The 21,541-nt window shown below is 42.2% G+C and overlaps 1 protein-coding gene across 2 annotated transcripts in view; it reads right to left on the bottom strand.

The window, feature by feature from the left end:
• Positions 1-21,541, bottom strand: part of LOC108874404 (RNA binding protein fox-1 homolog 3) — a 344,196-nt gene that overhangs the window by 103,119 nt on the left and 219,536 nt on the right. For both annotated transcript variants that reach the window (XM_051074169.1, XM_051074170.1), the window contains one exon: positions 11,160-11,269. In XM_051074169.1, coding sequence (XP_050930126.1) covers positions 11,160-11,269 — 110 coding nt within the window. The remainder of the gene's footprint in view (positions 1-11,159; positions 11,270-21,541) is intronic.

Here is a 21,541-nt window from a genome sequence, read left to right as displayed (position 1 = left end):
GGCTTTTACTGCGTCCGGATCTATTTTCCTCTGCTAAACTCGCCAGTGATTTCCCCCGTGTAGGTGTCTTTCTGTAGTTTAAGAACAGCCCCCCACCCCTCCTCCCTCCTCCTCTCCATCCTCTCTCCCTGCCTGTATCTAATCTCTTTATCAGCTGTGCAGCTAATATCAAAGAGGACTGTGGTGTGAAAATCCTGCAAGTAAAACCTGCTGTCAGAGCCTAATCACAATTAGCTGGGCTCTAGACCCATTAGCCCCAAGGGGAAGAGACCAAAAGCTGACAGAATTATTGTTAAAGCTACTGATTGCTAATGATCCCACAGAGTGTAAAGGGTGGGGCCTGGCTTTCTAAACATAAAAAAAGGAAAATAAAATACCTTTTCCTTCCTGAATTGATATATGTTGTTGGAATTACACTAGAAAAACATCCAGATGAAGTAGCTAGAATCTCACTGGTATTAGCGGTTGAACAGATAACACCTTTTCCTGGATGTACTAACTCTGCTGCTTCCTTAGCTTTGTAGCAGAGCTGTTACATCAGCTCTGCTACAAAGGCGTGTGTGCCTTCCAGTTTATAAAACATTAAGCTGGGAGTTAATGACTGATTGCAACAGCCGTTACTGAAACTTGTATGAAAAGGAGAGCAACAACGCAGACAAAACAACGCCACGTGCCCTCCCCGGAGTGAATCACCTGCAGTATGAGCCTTTTAAAGAAGCGCCTCACATTTGATGTTAAGCCCCCAAACTGTTCTGGCTGTCGGGAGACTTGCCGGGGAGATAGAAATGTCTAAAGTTATTACAGCAGTCAGGTAAAGTGTGTGGCAACGTGGCCCTGTAATGGGGGTGGAGAGCTGGCCAGCAGCATCTAATGAAGGCGTCTCGGGGAGTACTAAAGAGTCTACGTGACACTACTCCCAATTCGCCCGTCTGAGGACACAGATCAATTAATACATTAACAAACGATCGCAAGCACTTCATCTTGCAATATGAAACCAGCGGCCTGGACTCGCTGCCCTCCCACCCAGAATGGCTGATCAGCTCTGCCTCTGCACGCCGTCCGCCATGAATTTCAACATCCTCTGCTGGTTTGGCTGCAAAACTCACTGTGTGGGTTTGTAATCTCTCACCAGAGGCTCAGACCATATGCACGCATTGTAACCACAACACATGCTGTATGTATGTATGCAGTGTGTGCAATAAGGAAGGACACAGGGGTGCTCCAAGCTATTCTTCATCTACGAAAATCTAACCTACTGATACAATTTGCAATATAATGCACCATATATGGCTAAATCACAACAGCCGTGATTGAGTATCTGCCTAAAGGGAATCCACTCCTGCTAATGACCAATGATCCAAAGCCTCAAAGCAGCGTCTTCCTCATTTTTAAGCCGGTGTTTGTGGACATCTCTGTCGTTTTTTTTCCTCAGATAAAAACAAAACATTAATGCAGGCCAAACACACCATGTGAGCAGCCTGCGGCACACTTGAGTGCGTTGGTCGGGGAAGTCTAACGTAAACCATAGCTCCTTGCCATGCCATATATATCCAGTCTCCCCATTACCACCATCTCTACTCGACAGCGAGGGCCCTGCACTGCTAAATTATTCATCACACTGAGGGGAGGACAGAAGCATGCATGGTTTCTCCACTCCATGCCTCTTCCCTTTTTCTCTCTGTCTCTAATACAAAGGAACAGCCGGGTGGAGAGAATGATATACAGGCCGTCTCTCCATCACTATGTGGCCATCGCAGGAGATGTGCCTCCACTTCCTCCAATTACCACAGAGGAGCTGAGGTTGGGTTTGGGCTGCGCGCTGTGGCGGACCAGACGGTCGCCGGCTTGTCCGCTGTGCATATGGGGGAGGAAGGTGGGTGACACCCAGGGGCCCCATGCATAACCTGGGACGTCTTTGTATACACATTCATCTATATCAGTGGGCAACAGGGAAATGTAAGCCAAAGGTAATTGCCCTGGATAAGAACATCTGCTTGGTGAATAAATATTCTAATGAGGGGAGCTTGCAGGTTCCCCAGACTGATGCACGGCTGACAGGCCTCCGGAGGGACCGCAGGTAATGCTCACCACCTGCAGTTCAAACAGGAGGCGGTCCCATCCTCCTCTCGCAGCTAAACGCTGGCCGACTAACACACACACACACACACACACAGACGCACACACACACTGTAGATACCAGGGATGGGTGGTAAATCATTGATCATGCACCGGTTATGATGTTACTTTTCTCAGGAGTGACAAGTGTAATGCAATGCTCTCACAGTTTCACTTTTCATGTTGCCTTGCAAATGTTCTTTTGCTGAGTAGATGTTGATTTCAGGGTCTGCAGAAAAACGTCAAACCCTGTGAAGGTGAGAAGATATCCATAATTCTACACCTTCACTTCCTGCAGTGCTGCGTGAAGCTGGAACCTAAATATGTTTCCTCCCGCCCATTCCACTCACTTCTCCTGGTTTACCAGTCAAAAAGTTCTATTACTGCTTCTGTTATTACATCAGGGCACTGGTGAAATCTTCACGTCTCTTAATCTCTTGTTTTTGTTCATTTTTCAGTTGAAGCAATAAATTATTTAGTCGACGAAATGTCAGAAAATGGCAAAAAAGATCCATCTCAATCTCCCAGACCCCACTGCTTTGCTTTTAATTTGCTTAGTTAGTGAAGAACTTTATTGTCCACAGTGTGGAAAATTGTCTTTGGCTTCACCTCATAGAGTTAACAACACGGGACAATTAAAAACACAAACAGCCTTTGTCACACCAACATCCAAAACATAAAGACATTCAATTTACCAGAGAGTATTTGTCATTTTTTCCTGATAAAGATTAAAAGAAATTGTTGTCCGTTATTTTCCTGTTGATCATCATAATTGTTTCAGTACTACCACTGTCACTGTAAAGTTTATTTTTCACATTCAAGACAACAAGGCGCCCAGGTATCGTCCATGAAGAAACCACAAAGACCCACATTTGAGCAGCTGGAACAAGGAAAATATTAACAGCTTCAGTGTATTTATAACCCAATCACTGATGTCAGTTAACATTCTTTGATAAACACATCGAGTAGTTGACTTTACTTCATTAGTTCAGCACTCTATCAACATTTTTCCCAGACTGAATTATTTTAAAAATGATTCAGTGATTCTCATTCTTACCTGAAGTAATATTCCTCATAACTGGGGGCCAAATGCTAAATGTTAAAAAATGTCACTTTCTCGCTGATTTTTATTTTTTGAGGAAAAGATTATCACTGACACTGGACATTTGGCTTCTGTGATCCTGATACTTGAAAGTAAAAACAGACTAACTGGGAGTTTTAGAGGTGGATGTTAAAATAAGGAGTCATGTTAAACTAATGCTTAAAGCTAAATAATAATGTAACTTCTCATGTGAGCAAAGGGTGAAAAAGGAATTCAATATTTAACTGTTACACTGATGAGCCTGCAGGGCTGTAAACTGTCAGCATTTACTGCTTCACTCTGTTCAGCACTACATCTGTGTGTGGTCATCGCTCCGAATGGCTGGAGGGAGAATTAGTGATGAAAGTGGAGGTGAGCTGCATCCTCACAGCAAACCTTCAAAGAGGCCGAGAAGACAGTGATGAGACTCCTTCACTAAGCATCGATACCCAGGAGAAACGCTTTGAGTATCAGGGAGGCCTGTGCTGGAGCGAGGCCTCAAACGCTACACGCTGTATTATTTTCTTTGAGTTATGACATAATTTGGAAATCATACACCGTCCTGTCACTTCCACTCTACTTGGAAACAAAAAGAAAACTTTTCTTGTGGTTCAAATATGAGCTCATTTCTCCACTTAGAGTAACTTTGGCCCCAAAACATCCTCTCTCTCCAGAAATCTGAGCTCTAAATCGATACGCAGCGCTGTTTCATTCACAGCACGCTTTAACATGCTTTTGTTATTCATGTTTTACCCTCACTACCAAGAATGTGGAAAAAAAATGCGGTTCAAGTATTAAGTCGTTTATAATGGAGTCGTCCATGTAAAGTAACTTTCCCCCCCAAAAAAGATGCTCTCTCCCCAGAAATCTGAACTCACGATCAATAGCTACACACACACACACACACACACACACAGTCTGCAGGAGACACATCTGTAACTGCATTACAGCTCAGACTGTTTACAGTGGCAGTGCTGGAAATATGTGTTGCATTAGAAAATAATTTCATTTACTTTGTATTTCTGTGAAGGTACAAAATACAAGTTAGCAAAACAGTGGGGGATTAAGATGGTCTGCAATGTGCATTGGTAAGAAAAAAAAAAGGAGTGGAAATGCAGAAGCAGCGAGCACTGGGCGGGTATTGTTGTGGTGAGAATACAAACCACTGAAGAGACAAAACCAATCTGACTAATCACACATGATCTCAAACAGAATTAATCAGCAGCTCTAGTTGACAATCTGTAATCATCCTCATTCTGCGCTTAATGTCGTTTAATTTATGAAAAGACAAAAAAAAAAGAGGAGGAATTCTGTCTGACTTAGATATGTGAGCAACAAAAACAACAACATCACAAAAAGCGCTTGAAACGCAGACGCAGACGCGGAAATCAAAACGTGTCCCCATAAGACCCTGAGCAGTTCATTTTGAGATGCCGGCATTAAATTGGAGGGATATAGTTTCAAATGACAGACATACTGCATGCTGGGTAGTTTTGACTGTCAGTGGAAGTTGAATAACAATACTTGTAAAGGTATTAGTGTGGGTAATAATCACTCCAACATCCTCCCTCATTTAAAGGCTGAATAAATCTGACACATACACGCAGGCCTCTATAGCATCTGGCTGCAGCATCCAGCATCAATAAAACACATGGAAGTGGAAAACCATCAGCTCTCTTCATGCATGTGGGAGGTGCAACACCACACACACACGCACACACACACAAACTCACACTGTATATACTGTAGAGGATGAAACACACTGACGCATATGCCACACACACATATACACACCAACTCTCTGCCCATGCCGGAGCAGCCTGAGCGCATAAGAGATCCACAGTTTGTGGTCCGGTACTCACCCAAAAGTACATCATCATGGTGGAAGCGGGACAGGTGTGGGCAGGCGGGCAGACGAGAGCGGGGCCGAGCACTGGGACCAGTCCAGCCAGTGTGGGCGTCAAGAAGAGTCCGAGCGTTTGGACAGAGAGCTTTACTGATCCCTGTTCCACTGAGGAAGCCCTCCCTCTAAACTGTTCAATGGGGCTTGACTTGAGGTCCCCCCCCCTTCTTCTTTCGCTTCTTTCTCTACAAGCAGCTTGTTCTTCAGTTAATTTTTAAAAGCCCCCCTTCTTTCGCCTCTTCTTCCTCTGAGCCAACACAAGAAAGAGGGGGAAAAAAGCAGATGGGAAAAAGGAAAGAGAGCTGGGGAGGTGTTGTAACCTCTTTTTTCTTTTGACACTCTTCCACTCTACTTGCCTCTCCACACCACTCACTTCGAGACTCTCCCTCTGTCTCTCTGCTCTCTCTCCCTCTCTCTCCCCCCTGTGCCGTCTCTTATTGGTGAATGTGAAATCAGTCGGTACGGCACCGAGGCTCAACTAGAGCAGCAGCAGCAGCAGCCTGCGCTTGACAGCTGCCTCCAGCGTTCCTCCACCGGAGCTGTGTTGCTCTGCATAGAGGAGTGCACCGAACAAACCGGGATCCTGCAGACGGTACTGTAAAATTCAGCGTCCCGGGGAGGAGGGGGGTGGGGTGGTGCGGTGAGGGAGGAAGGAGGGGGCGGGGGCAGGAAGCTGGGAGTCGTGGTGGAGAGCTCTGCGGGGGGGAGGAGGGGGGGAAGCTTGTGTTGATGATGATGCTGGTGATAGTGGAGAACTAACAGATCGCTCCTCTTTCTTCTTTTCACTGTCTGTGACTGATACGTTGCACTGAAGTGCACTGGCAGTTTTAGTTCATTGAAGAGAAGAAGATGACAATGCTGAAGAAAAAAAAAAGTGGGGGATCTCAGAGAAAACCTTAAAGTATGCCACAGGCAATTGGGAGGCAGAGCCTATTTTCCACTTGTTTTCTACTTTTAGCTGCCGAGCTTCGCTGTCTTCATGTGTGTGCATGTGCGTTTTCTTTCCTCCCCCCGATGCAGGCGGCCGAAGCTCAGAGGCTGCTGACCAGGAGTGTGTTTGGTAAAAACCCTTTTTGTGGCGGATCAGAGGCCAGATGAAGTTGGTGTGAAACACCTTTGTGTGCCAAGCTATATTACATTACATGCTTTAGTGTGTTTTCCATCTGGCGGCTGTAAAGGGGGAGGAGAGAACGGGAGAGGGGGGAGGAGAGGAAGGGAGGAAGGGGGGGGGGGGTTTGGCTATCTTCTAGACAGCACTGTAACAATGAGCCTGCCTCAGCAATTTTCAAAACATATCATCAATACACGACTGGGAGCTCGCGCTTTTAAATATTAACCCTGTGGCAGCCGGGGCAGGCTGCGGAGAGCTCCAGTGGTTTTGCGGCATCCTCTAGTGCTGGTTCATCCAATAAAACAAAAGACGTCCTGGGGGATGAGCTAATTTGCTGTAGGATCCTAAAGAACATTTGCCAGCTATAGAGAACATTGCTGTAATGAACAGAGCAGATATATTCAGGTTATGTTACCCATCAGTAATTGCCACATAAGGAGGCTGAGTTAAATTTGCAGCTGGCTGTGAGCGAATTGATACACAAGGGGCCTCATTCATATGGCGTAACTGTCATCTTAAATTTATCACCCATTTTATTTTTCCACCTCCTTCGGAAAGGCACAAGTGAACACTGAAATATGAAACATCATACTGGCAGTTAAAGAATCGCAATTAGTGATTTAGCAAATATTGTGATGTTTTAGAGGAATGTTTTATCTCAGGAATAAATTGCACTTCTGATAAATCAAGAGATGCACCATATAATTCTTATAAACCGCTCCTGTTTCTTTACATCTCTGTCACATCACAATCCAGCCTTTCCATTACTTTGCAAACACACACACACACACACACACACACACAATCTCTTATTGGTGGCATTACCATGCACATACAAGTCCTCCATATCTTTATACATGTCCACCAGAACCCAATGGATTTACATTAGCAATCACAGAGTGGGTAACCGCCCCATTCCTACATCAATCTCTGATGGGAAATAAAAATGAAATGCACTTCTCAGGCAACTCGGATTAAGGTTCACGCTTTTATCAAATACTGAAGTCTATTTCAAGTCCTGCTCATAAATAACTGAGGGGGAGAGAGGGAGGAAAAGAAAAAGGGTGGAGGCAAAAAAAAAGGGAAAAAAAAAGAGAGAGAGACCAGAGGGGAAGCAGGAGACAGGCGGGGGTGATGTGGATGTAGACAGAGAGCATCGTGGTCTGAAGTTAAGGGCACTTGAGGTTGGAGGGATTAGGAGAAAAGGTAAAAAATAAGAATTTGAGGGCATTTTCGCACCATTTAATCCCCGTGTCTCCTTTCTAGGAATCTCCTTCAATTAGAGATGAAAACTGGAATTCGGGTTAAGATGGCGTTGCTCAGGGTGCAGACTTAGTCTTCCCTGCTTCCTGTCTCCTCTCCGAGCTGCGTTTCTCCCATGCTCCACACTGCTTACCAAGGATGCAAGTGTTTTTCCCGACCATTTAGATTTCCCACCATAGTCTAGACACTCCCTGGAGACTCTGCCATCCATTATAAAGATAGAGCTTTCAAAGAGATGAGGAAGTGAAGGCCTCATACAGAGCTTGTTCTGCCTAAAATGTCCGTCTGTCTCAGACCCTCACTGACTTGAAATCTGTTGTCTTAATATTTTATGACGATCTCACCTCTGTGTTGTAGTGAACTGCTACTTACAGAGCATCCTCTGTCAAACTACACTCAGATCCTGCCATTAGAAAGACTCCAGAGGAGACAATGAGCCGCACTTCCCCTGAGTTCTCACTCTCAACCCCCTCAAACTCCCCCTGGAGTTCTGGGCTATAGTTATGGCTAGTTGGGCCTTTCGTCCTCATTCATCAAACGCTCGGCCCTGTGCCGTCTGGTCTCAGCTGGTGAGAGACCCGGTTGGTTGGCTGAGGACGGGAGGAGATGCAGCTCCATCCTGAGTCTCCCAGGTTAGTTTTCTTTAATCACACACTTCACTTTATGGAGTGACCCGTTTTACAACTCCCTGACAAGGATCCGCGGCTACGCTCGTTTTATCTGTCTTCATCGGCTCCACAGGTAGGTATTGACATTTCAATGCTAAATACAGCTCATCATGAAAGCGAGGCTGTGCAGAGTGATACTGTTTGAAATACGGCACTGAAACAACAGGAAAATACAAAGTTCTGTAAGCCTCTTCTTTCTCTCCCTCTCCTCTAAATCAGGATTACGGCATATTAACTGTTTTTTTTTTTGTGGTAATGAAGTTAGAAAGTTTTTCATATTGCATTTATTTCTACTTTTATTCTTGTAGAGAGAGTAGAGTAGAGTTCTATGAATTGCTGCTGCTGCTAAATACCTGGTAACACTCAGCTAAAAAAACATGAAGACAAAAAATAACCAAAAATGTAATTTCAAGTACAGTTTATTTTTGGGAGTACTGAATGACTGTCTGAATGTTAGCACTATCAGATACATTACTCCTGTTCTGCATTTCAGAGCCAGGGCTACAGCCACAAGTGAGAACACAAATGAGGCTCATGTCTTATTATTATTATTCTTACTTAAACTGAGAAGCTTTACCCACCTGGGGGAGTTTTACAGTTAAAAAATATTACACATGATGAGGTATTTAATTGGCTGATTCAAGTATTTTTCGATTCAATATATTCAAATTTGCCTGCTTTAATGTCAACAAGACAAATAAATACATAAAAGATTCACAGGTTCTCCTCCAGACCAGAGAGAACATTTAGACCTTCATGATGGGAAATGCTACGCTATCAAGGCATCCTGACAGCCAATAAATATGCATAAAGTAACAAGAAAAATACATGGTGTTACTTATTTTATTTAACTCCAGCCTTCTGACATAGCCTGCATATTTAGCCTTGAAAACGGTAATGTTTTGCTTCCCAGCCCTGGAAGACATCATTAAACATCATTTGTAAGCATACATTACGCTATACGCAGCAAATCGCCCATCTGGTGATTTTGGAGCTCACTGTCTGGGAAACAATAAATCTATTGTATGGTTCCACGTAAAGAATCTCACTAAAGTAACGCCTCTGTGTAGGCATACGTCGAGTGTATTAAACGTAGCCGTGTGCACAGACTGTATGTAGTGTTAATAATGCAGTGTTTACATCTTGGCATTGAGCAGGCAATACTGGCCCAGGGCTGCAAACTGGCAGGGCTGTGCGGTAATTAGGGGCTGTGTGTTGGGGATGTGAAGGCTTGCTGCACGTCATGCTGATACCACTGCCGGGCAGACCTGGTGCGTTGGCAGCAGGCACGCCGAGCGCTACACGAGGCCACACCTTTCTGTCACAGCAGGGAAGTCGCACCTTACACTTCAACGAGCGCCGCTGCAGCCTGTGAGCTCAGTCGTCACTCAGCGGTCCGAGGTGGGATGCAGAGGATGTTAATGCTTTGACAGCGGTCGTTAGCTGTCCTCACAACATGAGTAATGTGTGTGTGGTCCACGTGTTCACGCACATATTAACCCGATGTATTTGTTTACATCCTGGCATCACAGTGCAGTAGAAATACTAGGAGCTGTTTGGAGATAAGTCACAGTGCATTTTAAACTCCACACCTCCTGATTGTGATGCAGTCTCTCTGACTTGACTGGAGCCACATAAGACATCATACAACAGCTGAGCAAAACATGACAAGTAAACTGATGTGAACTGCCCCTTCAGGAGGAATGTGTTGCAGAAATGTCTTAATTCTTATATGAAATACTGTGCTTTCAAAAAGCTGCATTTAAGTGACTTCTGCACTATGAAAATACTTTTCCCCCCTCCCTGCTTTTTCAGCCTCTTCATGAGAACAGGTAGACATGTAAAAATAGTAACAATTCCCATTTAATTGAAATCCCCGTCAGCTGTCATGTTGATGTTTGTATCATTTGTTAGATCTTTCAAAGACTGTGTAATGTGTGTCAGTGCATGCATGCTTCAGTTTTACGTTGAATTCATTAGTGCATATATAAAGTAATATATATATATTTCACTCTATGAGCTGCAGAGAGATTCAGTAGCTTTGCCACATGCAACACAACCAAACCCAACTGGAATCCTAACAGCCTCTCACATCTCCGTTTGACATTAATTGATAATCAAACAAGCCTTCACATTAGACATTTATGAGATCAGCTGAATTATCTATTTAATGTAACCCAATTATATGCAACCCTTGTGCACCAATCAACAGTAATTCCCAACTCATAAATGACAGCTACAACGACAGATTTAATCAATAATAAACATTGATGAAAACTTGCGACCCGGTTAGAAAGAGGGTAATTAACAGGAAGAAAGAGTGCTGAGCTGAATTTCTTTTTTCTTTGGCAAAACTGCTCTGTGATCCTCGTGGTTTGTGCCGTTCACAAGAATCTCTTCTGTATTGCAGCTCACATTCAGGCACCAGTGAGAGTAAGTGTAAAACAAACATTCAATTTCCCTTTGACAATAAGGGATAGACATTTATCATTAATTCTTAACACAGACATCAACTAATCCAGCTCTTAATTAAAACCTTGTAATTTTTTTTAAGCTTCTGCCATAAAACTAAATTTCATGAATTATTTAATTGGCCTTTTTTCAGCGCAAACTACACACCAGGCCAGTCTCGACTGGGGAAAAATGAATCCATACACAGGCATGGCTTCACCTGCGTTTTAGGGCTAGAGAAGACACTTCTTTGTTATGGCTCACATGGGACTTTCCTACCTGAAGCTCAAGCCTTCAGAGAGCACAGAAAACCTTTTAAAAGTCTGATATGAAATAAGATGCTGAGATATGGAGGGGTTCCCTCGTCTTATATCCACAGCAGACAACTGTCACATCCTGTATGCTGAGTATAACTTCAACACATGTCAACAGAGCACGCATCAAAAGCAGCCCATTAGAGACTTTGGGGAATTCTGCACCTGAAGTCTGTTTGGGTTCAACAGAACTGCATGAAACTCTTCCGACAAAATGGAGGTAAGTGTGCACAGAGGGGCCTGCTGCTCTTACCAGTCTTGTAAAGAGGGGCACTCCCAAATGCCAGAGGTGATCGTTCAGCAGTCCGCTGTATACCACGTTCCCGAAGACAGCAATGCTTCCTGACTTACACAACGTGTTTCCTGCAGGGACACAAAGAAACACAGCCAGGCGTCATTGAAACGGACAGGAAGCAGCAAGGGGCAAGTGCATGCACTCCAGCAGCAAGACACTCTGCTCTGAGAGAAAAAAGGCAAATTCAATCACAGGAAATCATTGCACAGGAAGAGAAATAATAGAGAATGCAGCATCGATTGTTATAAATATTGATTTCGGAGGTTTATTGACCTTACATGTAATGACGAATACAGATAGGTAGCTTGTCTAGAATCAATAAAGTTGCACAGCTGAGTCCAGCTGATCTAACAGCACAGTACAAATAACAAAACTGTAGTATGCAGTATGGTGATGGTGAGAAAAATCTTCAGATTTCTGAACCAATAACATAACAGCGTCTAAACCTGTAAGCGCTTTCGTCGTCTCATTAAAAGCCTTGTGTCACTTTAAACCTCTGAACAAGTCCAAAAATAACACTTCAGAGTTTAACATCAAAAAGTTACAATTAGTCTAAGTGATAGTAAAACAACTTTACAGAGGCACGAACACTGTAAAAATGTAACATGATAACATGATTTTATTGTTCTCTTTTTTACGCACTCCTGTTACAAGACAAGCAACTGTTTCTGCAATGATATTAGGATCTTAAAACTGTTTACACAGGGAGAATCTTGAGGCTTCGAGTGTTATATGATTTTAGTTTCCACAGGCTGAGTGAGCGTTTTAATCTGATGAAATCCCAAACAAGGTAACAAACCACCACCCCAGCCTGTATTCAGGACGCTTATAGAGTGGCTAACGAGAGCCGAGCTACTGATGCTGCCACATCACGACTAACATGATTTTACTAATGTTTGATGTTACTGGTGCTTGTTGGTCAGGACAAGCTGATTCACTGACGCCTGTCACTGAATGCATTACCTGTTTCATTATTATAGTTTAAAAAATGACATGTGTTATCTTTCTAAATACATCTCCCCTGATGTTTTACTGCACGTACGACATCCAGCGTTGCCTCCAGAACAAATTAGAAGGTGGGATCACGATACAAGTAAACCCACAATACTTCTCAGTTTACAGCAGGGACACGGTAAAAACAACAAAAAAATACAAAACCACCACAGCAACTGTTCACTTTACAGTTTAAATAACAAGTTCATGGTACAAGAGTAAAGAAATAAGTGTAACTGCTGGTTTTGCTCCATCAGTGATATCCTCTGATTCTCTCCTTTTATTTTCCATTATTTTAGCTGTAAATCTCAAAAAAATCTCTGTCTAAAAAAAAACCATCTTAGCTGTTTGGTCCTCCCTGTCCTGTCATAGCTCTGCCACTCAGCTGGCTTCAGTGGACCCTTTACCCACAAACATCTTGGGGGTTGTGGGAAATGGTCTTAAAGGCAGCTAAAAACATAAATATTAAATAAACAGCAATATATATATTTTTAATTGAGTAAACCACATGACATACTGTTCATTTAAATTCCAAGACTGGAGTTTTAGTCATTTTAATTACTGGAGCAGGAGCCAGAAGTTAAACTTTGGCTCTGTCAGGCTTTCCCTGCTACTTAAAAATAGATAAATAAATAAATAAAAATAAATAAATCTAACAGTAGTATGCTTGACAGATACACAACAACTGTGGCATAGTGTCCAGGCTGCTGTAAAAGGTACAGCATCAGCCTTCCTGTCGTGTCCACTGCCACTGAGCCTCAGTGCACAGTTCATCCTCTCAAAGACACTCTTAATTAGCTCAGCGCCAATGAGCAGCCTTGACAAACAAAAACACACATGCATGTGTGCCCACACACATGTCCCCAAGAGTGTGATGTACTGCACACCGACGTCCCCATGTATGTGATGAATGCAGCTTATGGAGCGAGCACAGAAAACACAGGTCCCCATTGTAATTTCTGCACAAAAGAACGCTGCAAAGGCACACCAGGGGTGGAGTGAAGCAGTGCTGACAAGCAGCACATGCATTATTTAAAAACAAAAGTAAAAAATGCCCATTAAAGTGTCAGTGGTGCTTTCGGCAGTGCTGGCTTGGGCGCGGTGTGCGTATTACTGTTATTAATGGGCCAGGCGTGGGGGGCATTGCTTCGGTGTGATTGCTCTGCTGCTGTTGCTATCCGCGGTTCAAGCCTCCCCCCTTTTTTCCATTTCTTCTGTGCATGTGTGTGTGCGTGTGTGTGTGTGTGAGAGAGAAAGTGGAAGAGGAACAGATAAAGAGCATGATACAGACAGAGACGGAGAGACACCGTAAGACCCCGAGTGCACAGTCAATGAGCTCCTACAGCTAATATCATTTCACATTATTGAATGCATATTAAGGCAGAGAGACCTTGTCAGACGAATAGGAGCACCAGTGCTTATATCAAATTCTGATCTGCCGTCACGGCCATGTCTAAAAAATGCCGGGAATGTAGTCAGCATATTGAAAATAAGTGCATACCATTTTTCTTTGCAGTTTAAGATCAAGAGCTATACATTACCGCTACTGACACAGCAGAATGAGGTCATTGTGCATGTTGTAATTACAGCTGGGTAAACACTCTGCTTTCTGCTGCAACACTGGAAACACAGAGAGCCTACAGAGGGACTACAGAGAGGCTAATAAAGAAAGAAAACATACAGAAACTAATGACTTTGCTCTTTGCTCTCTGCTAACAGTATGGGAAAATATTTAATATTTCACTGTGAATAAATAAATTGAACAAAATGATCATTGGTGTTTGTAATGATCACTTTGAGAGTAGTGTAATACATTTGTTTGTCCATTTACAGTGGACAAACAAAGACACAACCCTGACCTATTCGTCTAGAACCAGTTTGTTATGGCATTATTAATGGTGTTTACATGCAGTGAACAGAGCACATAATCTAATTTTCCATATTTGCATGTAGAAAATGTCACATAGAAGAGACAGCTTAATTTTCCCCTCACTGACTCTGTAGAGCTGTGGAGCCTGTGGGTTTTTATTTATTTATTATTTTATTTTTGGTTGTAAAAATGGATTCGACTCTGTGTTCGCACCGCTGCAGCATCTGTGTTTTTCAGCAGTGTAATAAAATCAAACCTAAACTGATGACACGTTGCTTATTGGTTCTCGATGAACTGTTGATAATCTTTTTTTTTTTTTTTTTTGGTTGTTAATCCAGCTTTTTTCGGGCTCTTCTCAGCAGTTGGGTGTTCTCTCATCTGCAGACTCGACAGTATTGAGCCCAACCTCTGATTAATTATTAATTGTGTGATTAAAGTGTGCGTTAGTGTGTGTGTGGGTGTACGTGTGGGGCTTGCAGGGAGGGGTGGAGGAATGCAACCTGCAGTCCACATTATCTACAACTTTTTTTTTTTTTGGGAACTTACTGTTCAGAATGAGGTATTTAACTACAGGCATCAAATTATTTAACACCTAAATCATCAGGCATGTTCAACAATACCTGCAAGAGCAGAAGAAGGGGAGGAGAGGGTATTGTTTTATTAAGTGAGAGATGCCTAGTTGAGTCTGGCTCAATTTTCTTTTGGCTGCAAGTCAGAGCTGCCTTTTTTTTTTTTTTATCTCAGTGCAGACGTACATGGGGAGTTTGGCCAACATAGTTTTCAAGGCTGATGCTGCTACCAATATTTCAGGATTGAATCTGCTTATAAATTATTCTAAATGTCGACATTCAACCTTAAACTTCAACATTTTTCAAACTTTTCTAAAGTCGCAAACATAAATGGGAACTTGTTAAATTAGAATTAGTTCACGCACTCTGCACAGACAATGCAGTATTTATTATTTCTGCATCAGAAACTGTGAATCATCTATTTTCTGTTACAACAGAGGTGATGCACTGATTGCACTGCAAAACGTGTGATCTTATGAAGCCATTTCTGTGTCCGAGACCTTCTTTTCTCAAAACAAGCGAAAAAAAGCTGCTGGTTCAATGGGAAGAGTTTGACCTGTTTCCAATAGAAATCACTGTGTTTCAAGAGTTTTTATGAATGAGAGTTGGTAAGTTAAAATAAGAGAGAATCAAGGAGGAACAGATTAAAGCATAACTTGATTTTAGAAAATAGTTAAAATAGTCTGAAGCGCCTTAGTGATGAACATGATAGCAGATTTGTTTCACTTGTTTTAGGAAAATCAAAAATGTAAGGACTAAACTACAAACAAAAACAACTTCATAAGATGAGAGAGAGAGTTTTTCTGCAGTGTGGCCAGTATCGGTTTTTAAATAAAAGGCTGATATCAATCCAAAACTAACAGGAATATGAGTTGAAGTAAAGACCCAAAAAACACGTACAGTTCATCTGAGTTCATCTAAAAACAAACCCAACAACTCTGATGGCTGTTACAGATGAAGAAAAATAATACATCTGTGTAAAAAAATTACAACTATTAAATCTGAACTGATTTCACTTTTGATAATCAATCAATAATTTGAATAATTCTTTAAATAAAAATACCAAATATTCTCTTCCAACTGGTGAGTATTTACTGCTTTTCTTTGTCCTATTTGACAGTAAACAGAATACATTTAGACTGTTGGTTGGGAAAACAAGCAAGATGGCGACATCACCTTGGGGTCTAGAAAACTGTGATGGACATTTTATAGACTTAATGATTATTGATTAATGGAGATAATCTGCAGCTGCAGCCCTGGAAGTAAGATCCAGTTCACAAAGCTTTCTGTCCACAGCCTGCTTGATATTTATCTTTTAGAAGAAAAAGAAGAGAACCACATGAGGGTGGTGTTAACATTAAAGGTGACTGTAGTTATTTAGATACATGTGTTTGTGTGCGTGTGTGTGTGTGTGTGTGTGTGTGTGTGTGCGCCCTCAGCCTCATGCTCTCCGGCCTCCTCCCCTGGCTCTGCCGTTGGAGGTGGGTCGCTTTAAGCATTCCAGCTCCAGAATGTGCAGCTCATTTCTAGCAACGAGGCACATTGCTGCAATGCAATAAGGGAAAACAACACTTTTAATAATTCAGGCCCTGAGACCGTGAGGGGGGCGAGGTGGAGGGTGGATGTGGGGGATGGGTGGAGGGAAGACGTCTTAAAGTACCGCAGAATGGCTCATTTAGCTCCTGCTACGCATTATTAAAGTTGTATCGAACCCCCTCCTGGGTCTTTCCCAAAGTTTTTTTTTTTTTTTTTCATTTTCCTTTCCTCTTTCCCCAAAAGCCTGCGAGGTAACCAATAACAGCTACCAACATTTATAAACGACAGAGTATCCTGCACCTTAGAGGAGGAGGTAAACAATGGTGTAGCTCTTAATCTCTCTTTCTCCCTGTCCTCCCTGCTCACTAGTCCTCCGGTCCGAAATTTGTCAGTGCTTTATCCTGTTTGAACTGTAATACAGAGCTCTCGCTGTCCAGATTATTTTCTGCCTGAGCTAAGCCCACGATGCATAAAAAATGTGGGGAATGAACCTTGTATGGAATCAAATTGAGTAATAAAATCGTGTTCACAGTGGCACTGATGGACGCATGATGGTACCGTTAAGGACGTGTTCAAAGGTACCGTAAATTGCCTCTGAGCCTGATGGCAGTTTCCAGAGCAAAGAGAGAGAATATGAATAAAAAATACAGAGGGAGTAGAAAAATGGGAACAACTAAAATGCAGATGTTCTTATTTTTTTGTTATCCTGGGGAAAATAACAATATATAACTGCACACAGCAGGTCAGTCCGCCTGGTATCATTGTTCAATATCTGTAGAAAACAACTAACAGATGATATTAACTCCTTAACATCCAGTTTCTCCCTTTTATTTCCACATTAGTGCTGCTGCCTTCAAATGGAACTCCTGAGCTCGTGGCCACAACATGAGAAGCCGTGAACGGCAACATGGACGCCAAAAGACGTCAGCAAAACAGTCAACTTCTCTTCGATATTAATGTTGTCGGCTTCTAGAAGCTGCAGGGGCTAATGAAGTAGCAAGCTAGCAGGCGGGTAACATAGGCTAATAGGGAAATAAAAAGGCATAATGACGTAGGGAAAGGTTGAAGCCGTTGGGAGTATCAGCATTGTCTTCAAGTGTATTATAAAGCTACTAATAAAAACTCCACACGAGTGAAATTACAACATATTAACATTCAATGAAAAATCAACAGCCATGACCTCTGCCATCTCGAAAACACATAAACTTGACCTCGTTTGAGGGCAGAACTTCTGTACTGTTGAAAAAATCATTTTCCAACAGCTTCTGATTAAACGGCCTGACTGCATCACACATATTCTGTATCAGCTTGTTCTGTATCATCAGCTCCAAATTTAAGCCTCATGATGTTTACACTGAGTGAAATTCACAAGTGCAAGATGCCCATGTTTTTTATGGTTCATTCCATAATATCTGTTGCATCGTTTTTTATAAATGTTTCCAAAACATTCAGCCTGACATATTTGGAAACTTTGGGACCTGGACTACAGTTTTTGGCTGCACAGGGGATAAAATAATAATAAAAAAAGATTCCACCTGTTATTTCCAAATTTGATGTTTTTACTGTGAGGTTACATACTGCTGTATAGGCTGAGTCAAACAGTGAAAAACCACCATTTATTAAAACCTTTCAAATCCTCACACATGCAGCCGTGGTCAACCTCTGCAACAAGGCTGTTTTTCTTTGTGAAAACTTGACATTTCAGAGATACTGTGCGAGGTTTTCAGCCGGCAGCAACAAATTATAATTATTATAATTTATGATTACTGCTTACTTTGCACAATACAATGAAAAAAAAGTAAAAGCCTATTAAAACGTCCGTTTGGGATATATACACCATAAACTGCTGCAGAGACCTTAAATCAAAGCCCACTGAGCTGGAAGAGACACAGAGACAGAAGACAGGAGGTCAGGAGAGAAAGGAAGACAGTGGATGTCAGATGTCTTATGATTGGCTGGTATATTGTTCTTTTATGAGAAATCAAATATGGTCGAGTCAGTGTGTTCACCTCCGATATGATGGATATCAAACAGTGAGTGATTACATATTTATTGTACTATATGACACTGGTTTCTGCTGGAGGCGTAAAATCTGAATCGATTACGATGCAACATGTTGATCAAATTTAAGATAAATGATAATAATCTTTTATTATAATACTGGACCTGGAGAGCAGGGGAAATAGCCTGGCTGTCAGAAAGTAAAAAAAATCTGCCTACCAGTACATCTTGTTTGTTTAATCTATGCAAAAATAGGCTAGCTATTTCAGCCTTTCTAGTTTTTGTGCTAACCTAAGCTAACTTTACATGATTTATTTTTAGTACACAGATATGAGATTGGTGTCAATCTTCTTATTTAGCTCTTGGCAACAAAGCCAAAAAGTGTGTTTCCCTTAATGTGAAACCTTTAACCTTTTAACAGAAGCTTATGCTGTGTTTATGGCATACTGGATAAATGGTAGCGATGAGGAGAAATTCTGATGCTAACAACATGAAACCATTCATGTCAAGATGTTTGCATAATTACTGTTGGCTGTGTGAGAATTAAAATACTGCACACTCACAATATCACTCCATATCCATTACATTTGGGTTTAATTACACTGAACAGATTTTAGTAACTTCCATACTTCTAGGTACCGAGCTGGCATATACCAGAACTTTCTGTCCATGCATTTAAGCTAATAAGAGCAGCAGAATAGGAAAAACAGGAAACACTATTTTTAATTTCTAAATTTACCAGTTACTGTTTCAGCAGGGTGAACCCCAAACACATCACTAAACATCTTCAACACACAGTCTGATGAGGGCCCTACATCAAAGCAATACCAGAGCAGCCAGCCAGTCATCCACCCAGCCCAAACGTCAGACAAACCAGTCAGCCAGCTGCTTTGTCTCCCGCTGAGTGTCAGACTCTGACGTTCTTCCTGCTTCTTCCATCTAAGCTGACTAAACACAGACCCCGTTTTCTTCTTCAAAGCTATGCAAATTAGCCACGTTGCTAAGTGGATTCCGATTTTTTTTTTTTTTTTTTTTTTTTTTTTTGCTGCAGAGCCGCAGGGCCGATTAGGGCCAATTGCTATCAACAGAATGTATACACACCTACATACAGTAGAGCGCCGCACTGCATTACTCGCCGTCGGGGATTCTCGGTGGTCTTCCCTTTCTCATAACACAACCCTGCTTTAATAGATCAGTTGTTGAATTTAAAGTGAAAATAATGTACATTTCTCTGCTGTAATGAAATTATTATGAGCAGAAAATGGAGGCGGGAGGGAGCTAATAAAGATCCAAACACAGCACGGACACAGAGGCAGTGATCTCTGACCTCAGCAAAACATGGTTTTTCTCTGACTGCATTATGCACACTATGTGGCCAAAAGTATGTGGACACCTGTGTCCACCTTGGACTGAGGCTGTTTTTACCTGGTTTGCTAAAATTATGTTCATTTTTAATCTTTGCTTTTTTGCTTGTGTCAGTATTTCAGGCCTAAAATTAAACTGGTTGCGACTGGTACACGAAGGCAAATAGTGACAGGTACAGACTGCGTTGTTGGCTCACAACCCTAAAAAGTTGGGAACCATTGCTTTAGACAATAATGTGATTGCAACTTGTGTCAGCAGTGTTTGTCCCTTTCCCTTTTTCAACATGACAGTTCCCCAACGCACAAAGCCAGGTCCAAGAGGAAACAGTTTTTATCCAGTTCTTCTTTACCCAGTGCTTCCCTTCTTTGACACTCTGTCTCTTTAAGAAGTGGCTCCTCACTCTCTTTAATCATTCCTCATTAGTGCACAGGCCTTTTCACTTACAGTGGAGAGATTAATAAGTCATTGGCACTGGGCACCATTCACCATTTGCTGGCCCAGGCTCCAAGAACAGGGTGGGGTGCGGGGGTGGTGGGGTAACTGGTAAAATGACTGGAAGTTGTGCTGCGACCCCTCCCTTTTCTAAAAGGGAAGTAGCGAGGAAAAGGGGGGAGGAGGATGACAGGGGGAGGGGTGATTCTGGACTCATCATCATCATCATCATTATAATAATCATTATTATTATTGGTGTGAGGAAAGTGTGCTGTTGCTGTTGTGGAATCATACTAAAAACAGCAACCCTATTTGCTACAGTCATTTTCATTCCTTCTTATCATTATCTCTTCATTATCATTATCACCATTACGATCGGTCACGGCATTATTATCCTAATTGTTCTCAGCATCGTCGCAACATACTGCAGCTAATGACAACCTCAAGATGTGGGGAGAGGGGTTTTTTAATGCAGAAATAAATAATGCAAATACAAAACGACCAATGAAGAATGTCTGAACTGCCCATTTTGAAATGTTCTGCAGACACAAGCGAGAGGATAGAAACCAAAAGCTGTTTTGATGTCTCATTCTGGATGTGCGTTGGCAACAAGCGAAGGCCTCGGGATTCCATCAGATTATTGATTGTTACCAACGCTTGAGTCCTGCTTTACCACCCTTATAAACAATCTCTCTGTCAAACACACTATAGAGCAACAAATGATTTTATTTCATAGATTTTTGGATTTGACTGATGAATTATTCATTGATGTTCTACCCTTGGTGCAAGAGAATGGAGGAGAGGGTGTTGAAAGGGAAAAGACAAAGAAATTTCAAAATGTTTCATGCACAAGTCTGTATACATGAACGGCTTCTCTTCCAAAAAGGTTTTTTATTGTTCTTTTCCAGTAACCTACATCAGCTCTACTTTGTCAACATCAGCTGAGTGAGAATTCCCAGGGGCCGACAAATCTCCTGTAATCTGCCAGACCTCCCCTCCATGTCCGGCGTTGTTGTTTTCCTGTATCCTTCTAAGTGTTATTGAGTCTGCAAACTCTGAAAAATTGTTATCAATTTGGATCCAGTCCAGCACCTGTGAAACACACAGAGCCTGTGAAATTACACAGGCTTTAGTGCCACACACTCTTAGCCCAGATGTTCAGAATAATGTGACAGTGGAAACTACAAAGAAAGATGGTTATAGGTGGTAAATTTCACAGTTTATATTTTGTGATGTTTTCTATTTTGTACGGTGTTTAACTGGGGAGGTCAATTGCTGCTCCCTGATCTGTCTGTTTAGAGGTGTGTGTCTGTGTGTGTGTTGGGTTTTGGTGTCCATGGCTGACGGCCTATGACGCCTGTTTGTCTAAAATCTCTGGTGGCACAGGTGGATCACACAGTAATCCTGCACTGGGGAAATACTGGGCAGCAGCAGCAGCTCATACTGGTGGAAGCTGAGTGGGGTCTATAAAATATCAAAGCAGATCGATCAGTCCGACCTCATAGCATATCCACGCTTAGCAGCCAGGCAGGGTTAAACCCAGTCAAGAGAGGAAAACAAACACTTCACAACAG

Source organism: Lates calcarifer, linkage group LG11 (genome assembly GCF_001640805.2).
Source record: "Lates calcarifer isolate ASB-BC8 linkage group LG11, TLL_Latcal_v3, whole genome shotgun sequence".
NCBI lineage: Eukaryota > Metazoa > Chordata > Actinopteri > Centropomidae > Lates > Lates calcarifer.
This window is presented reverse-complemented; position numbering and strand designations above follow the sequence as displayed.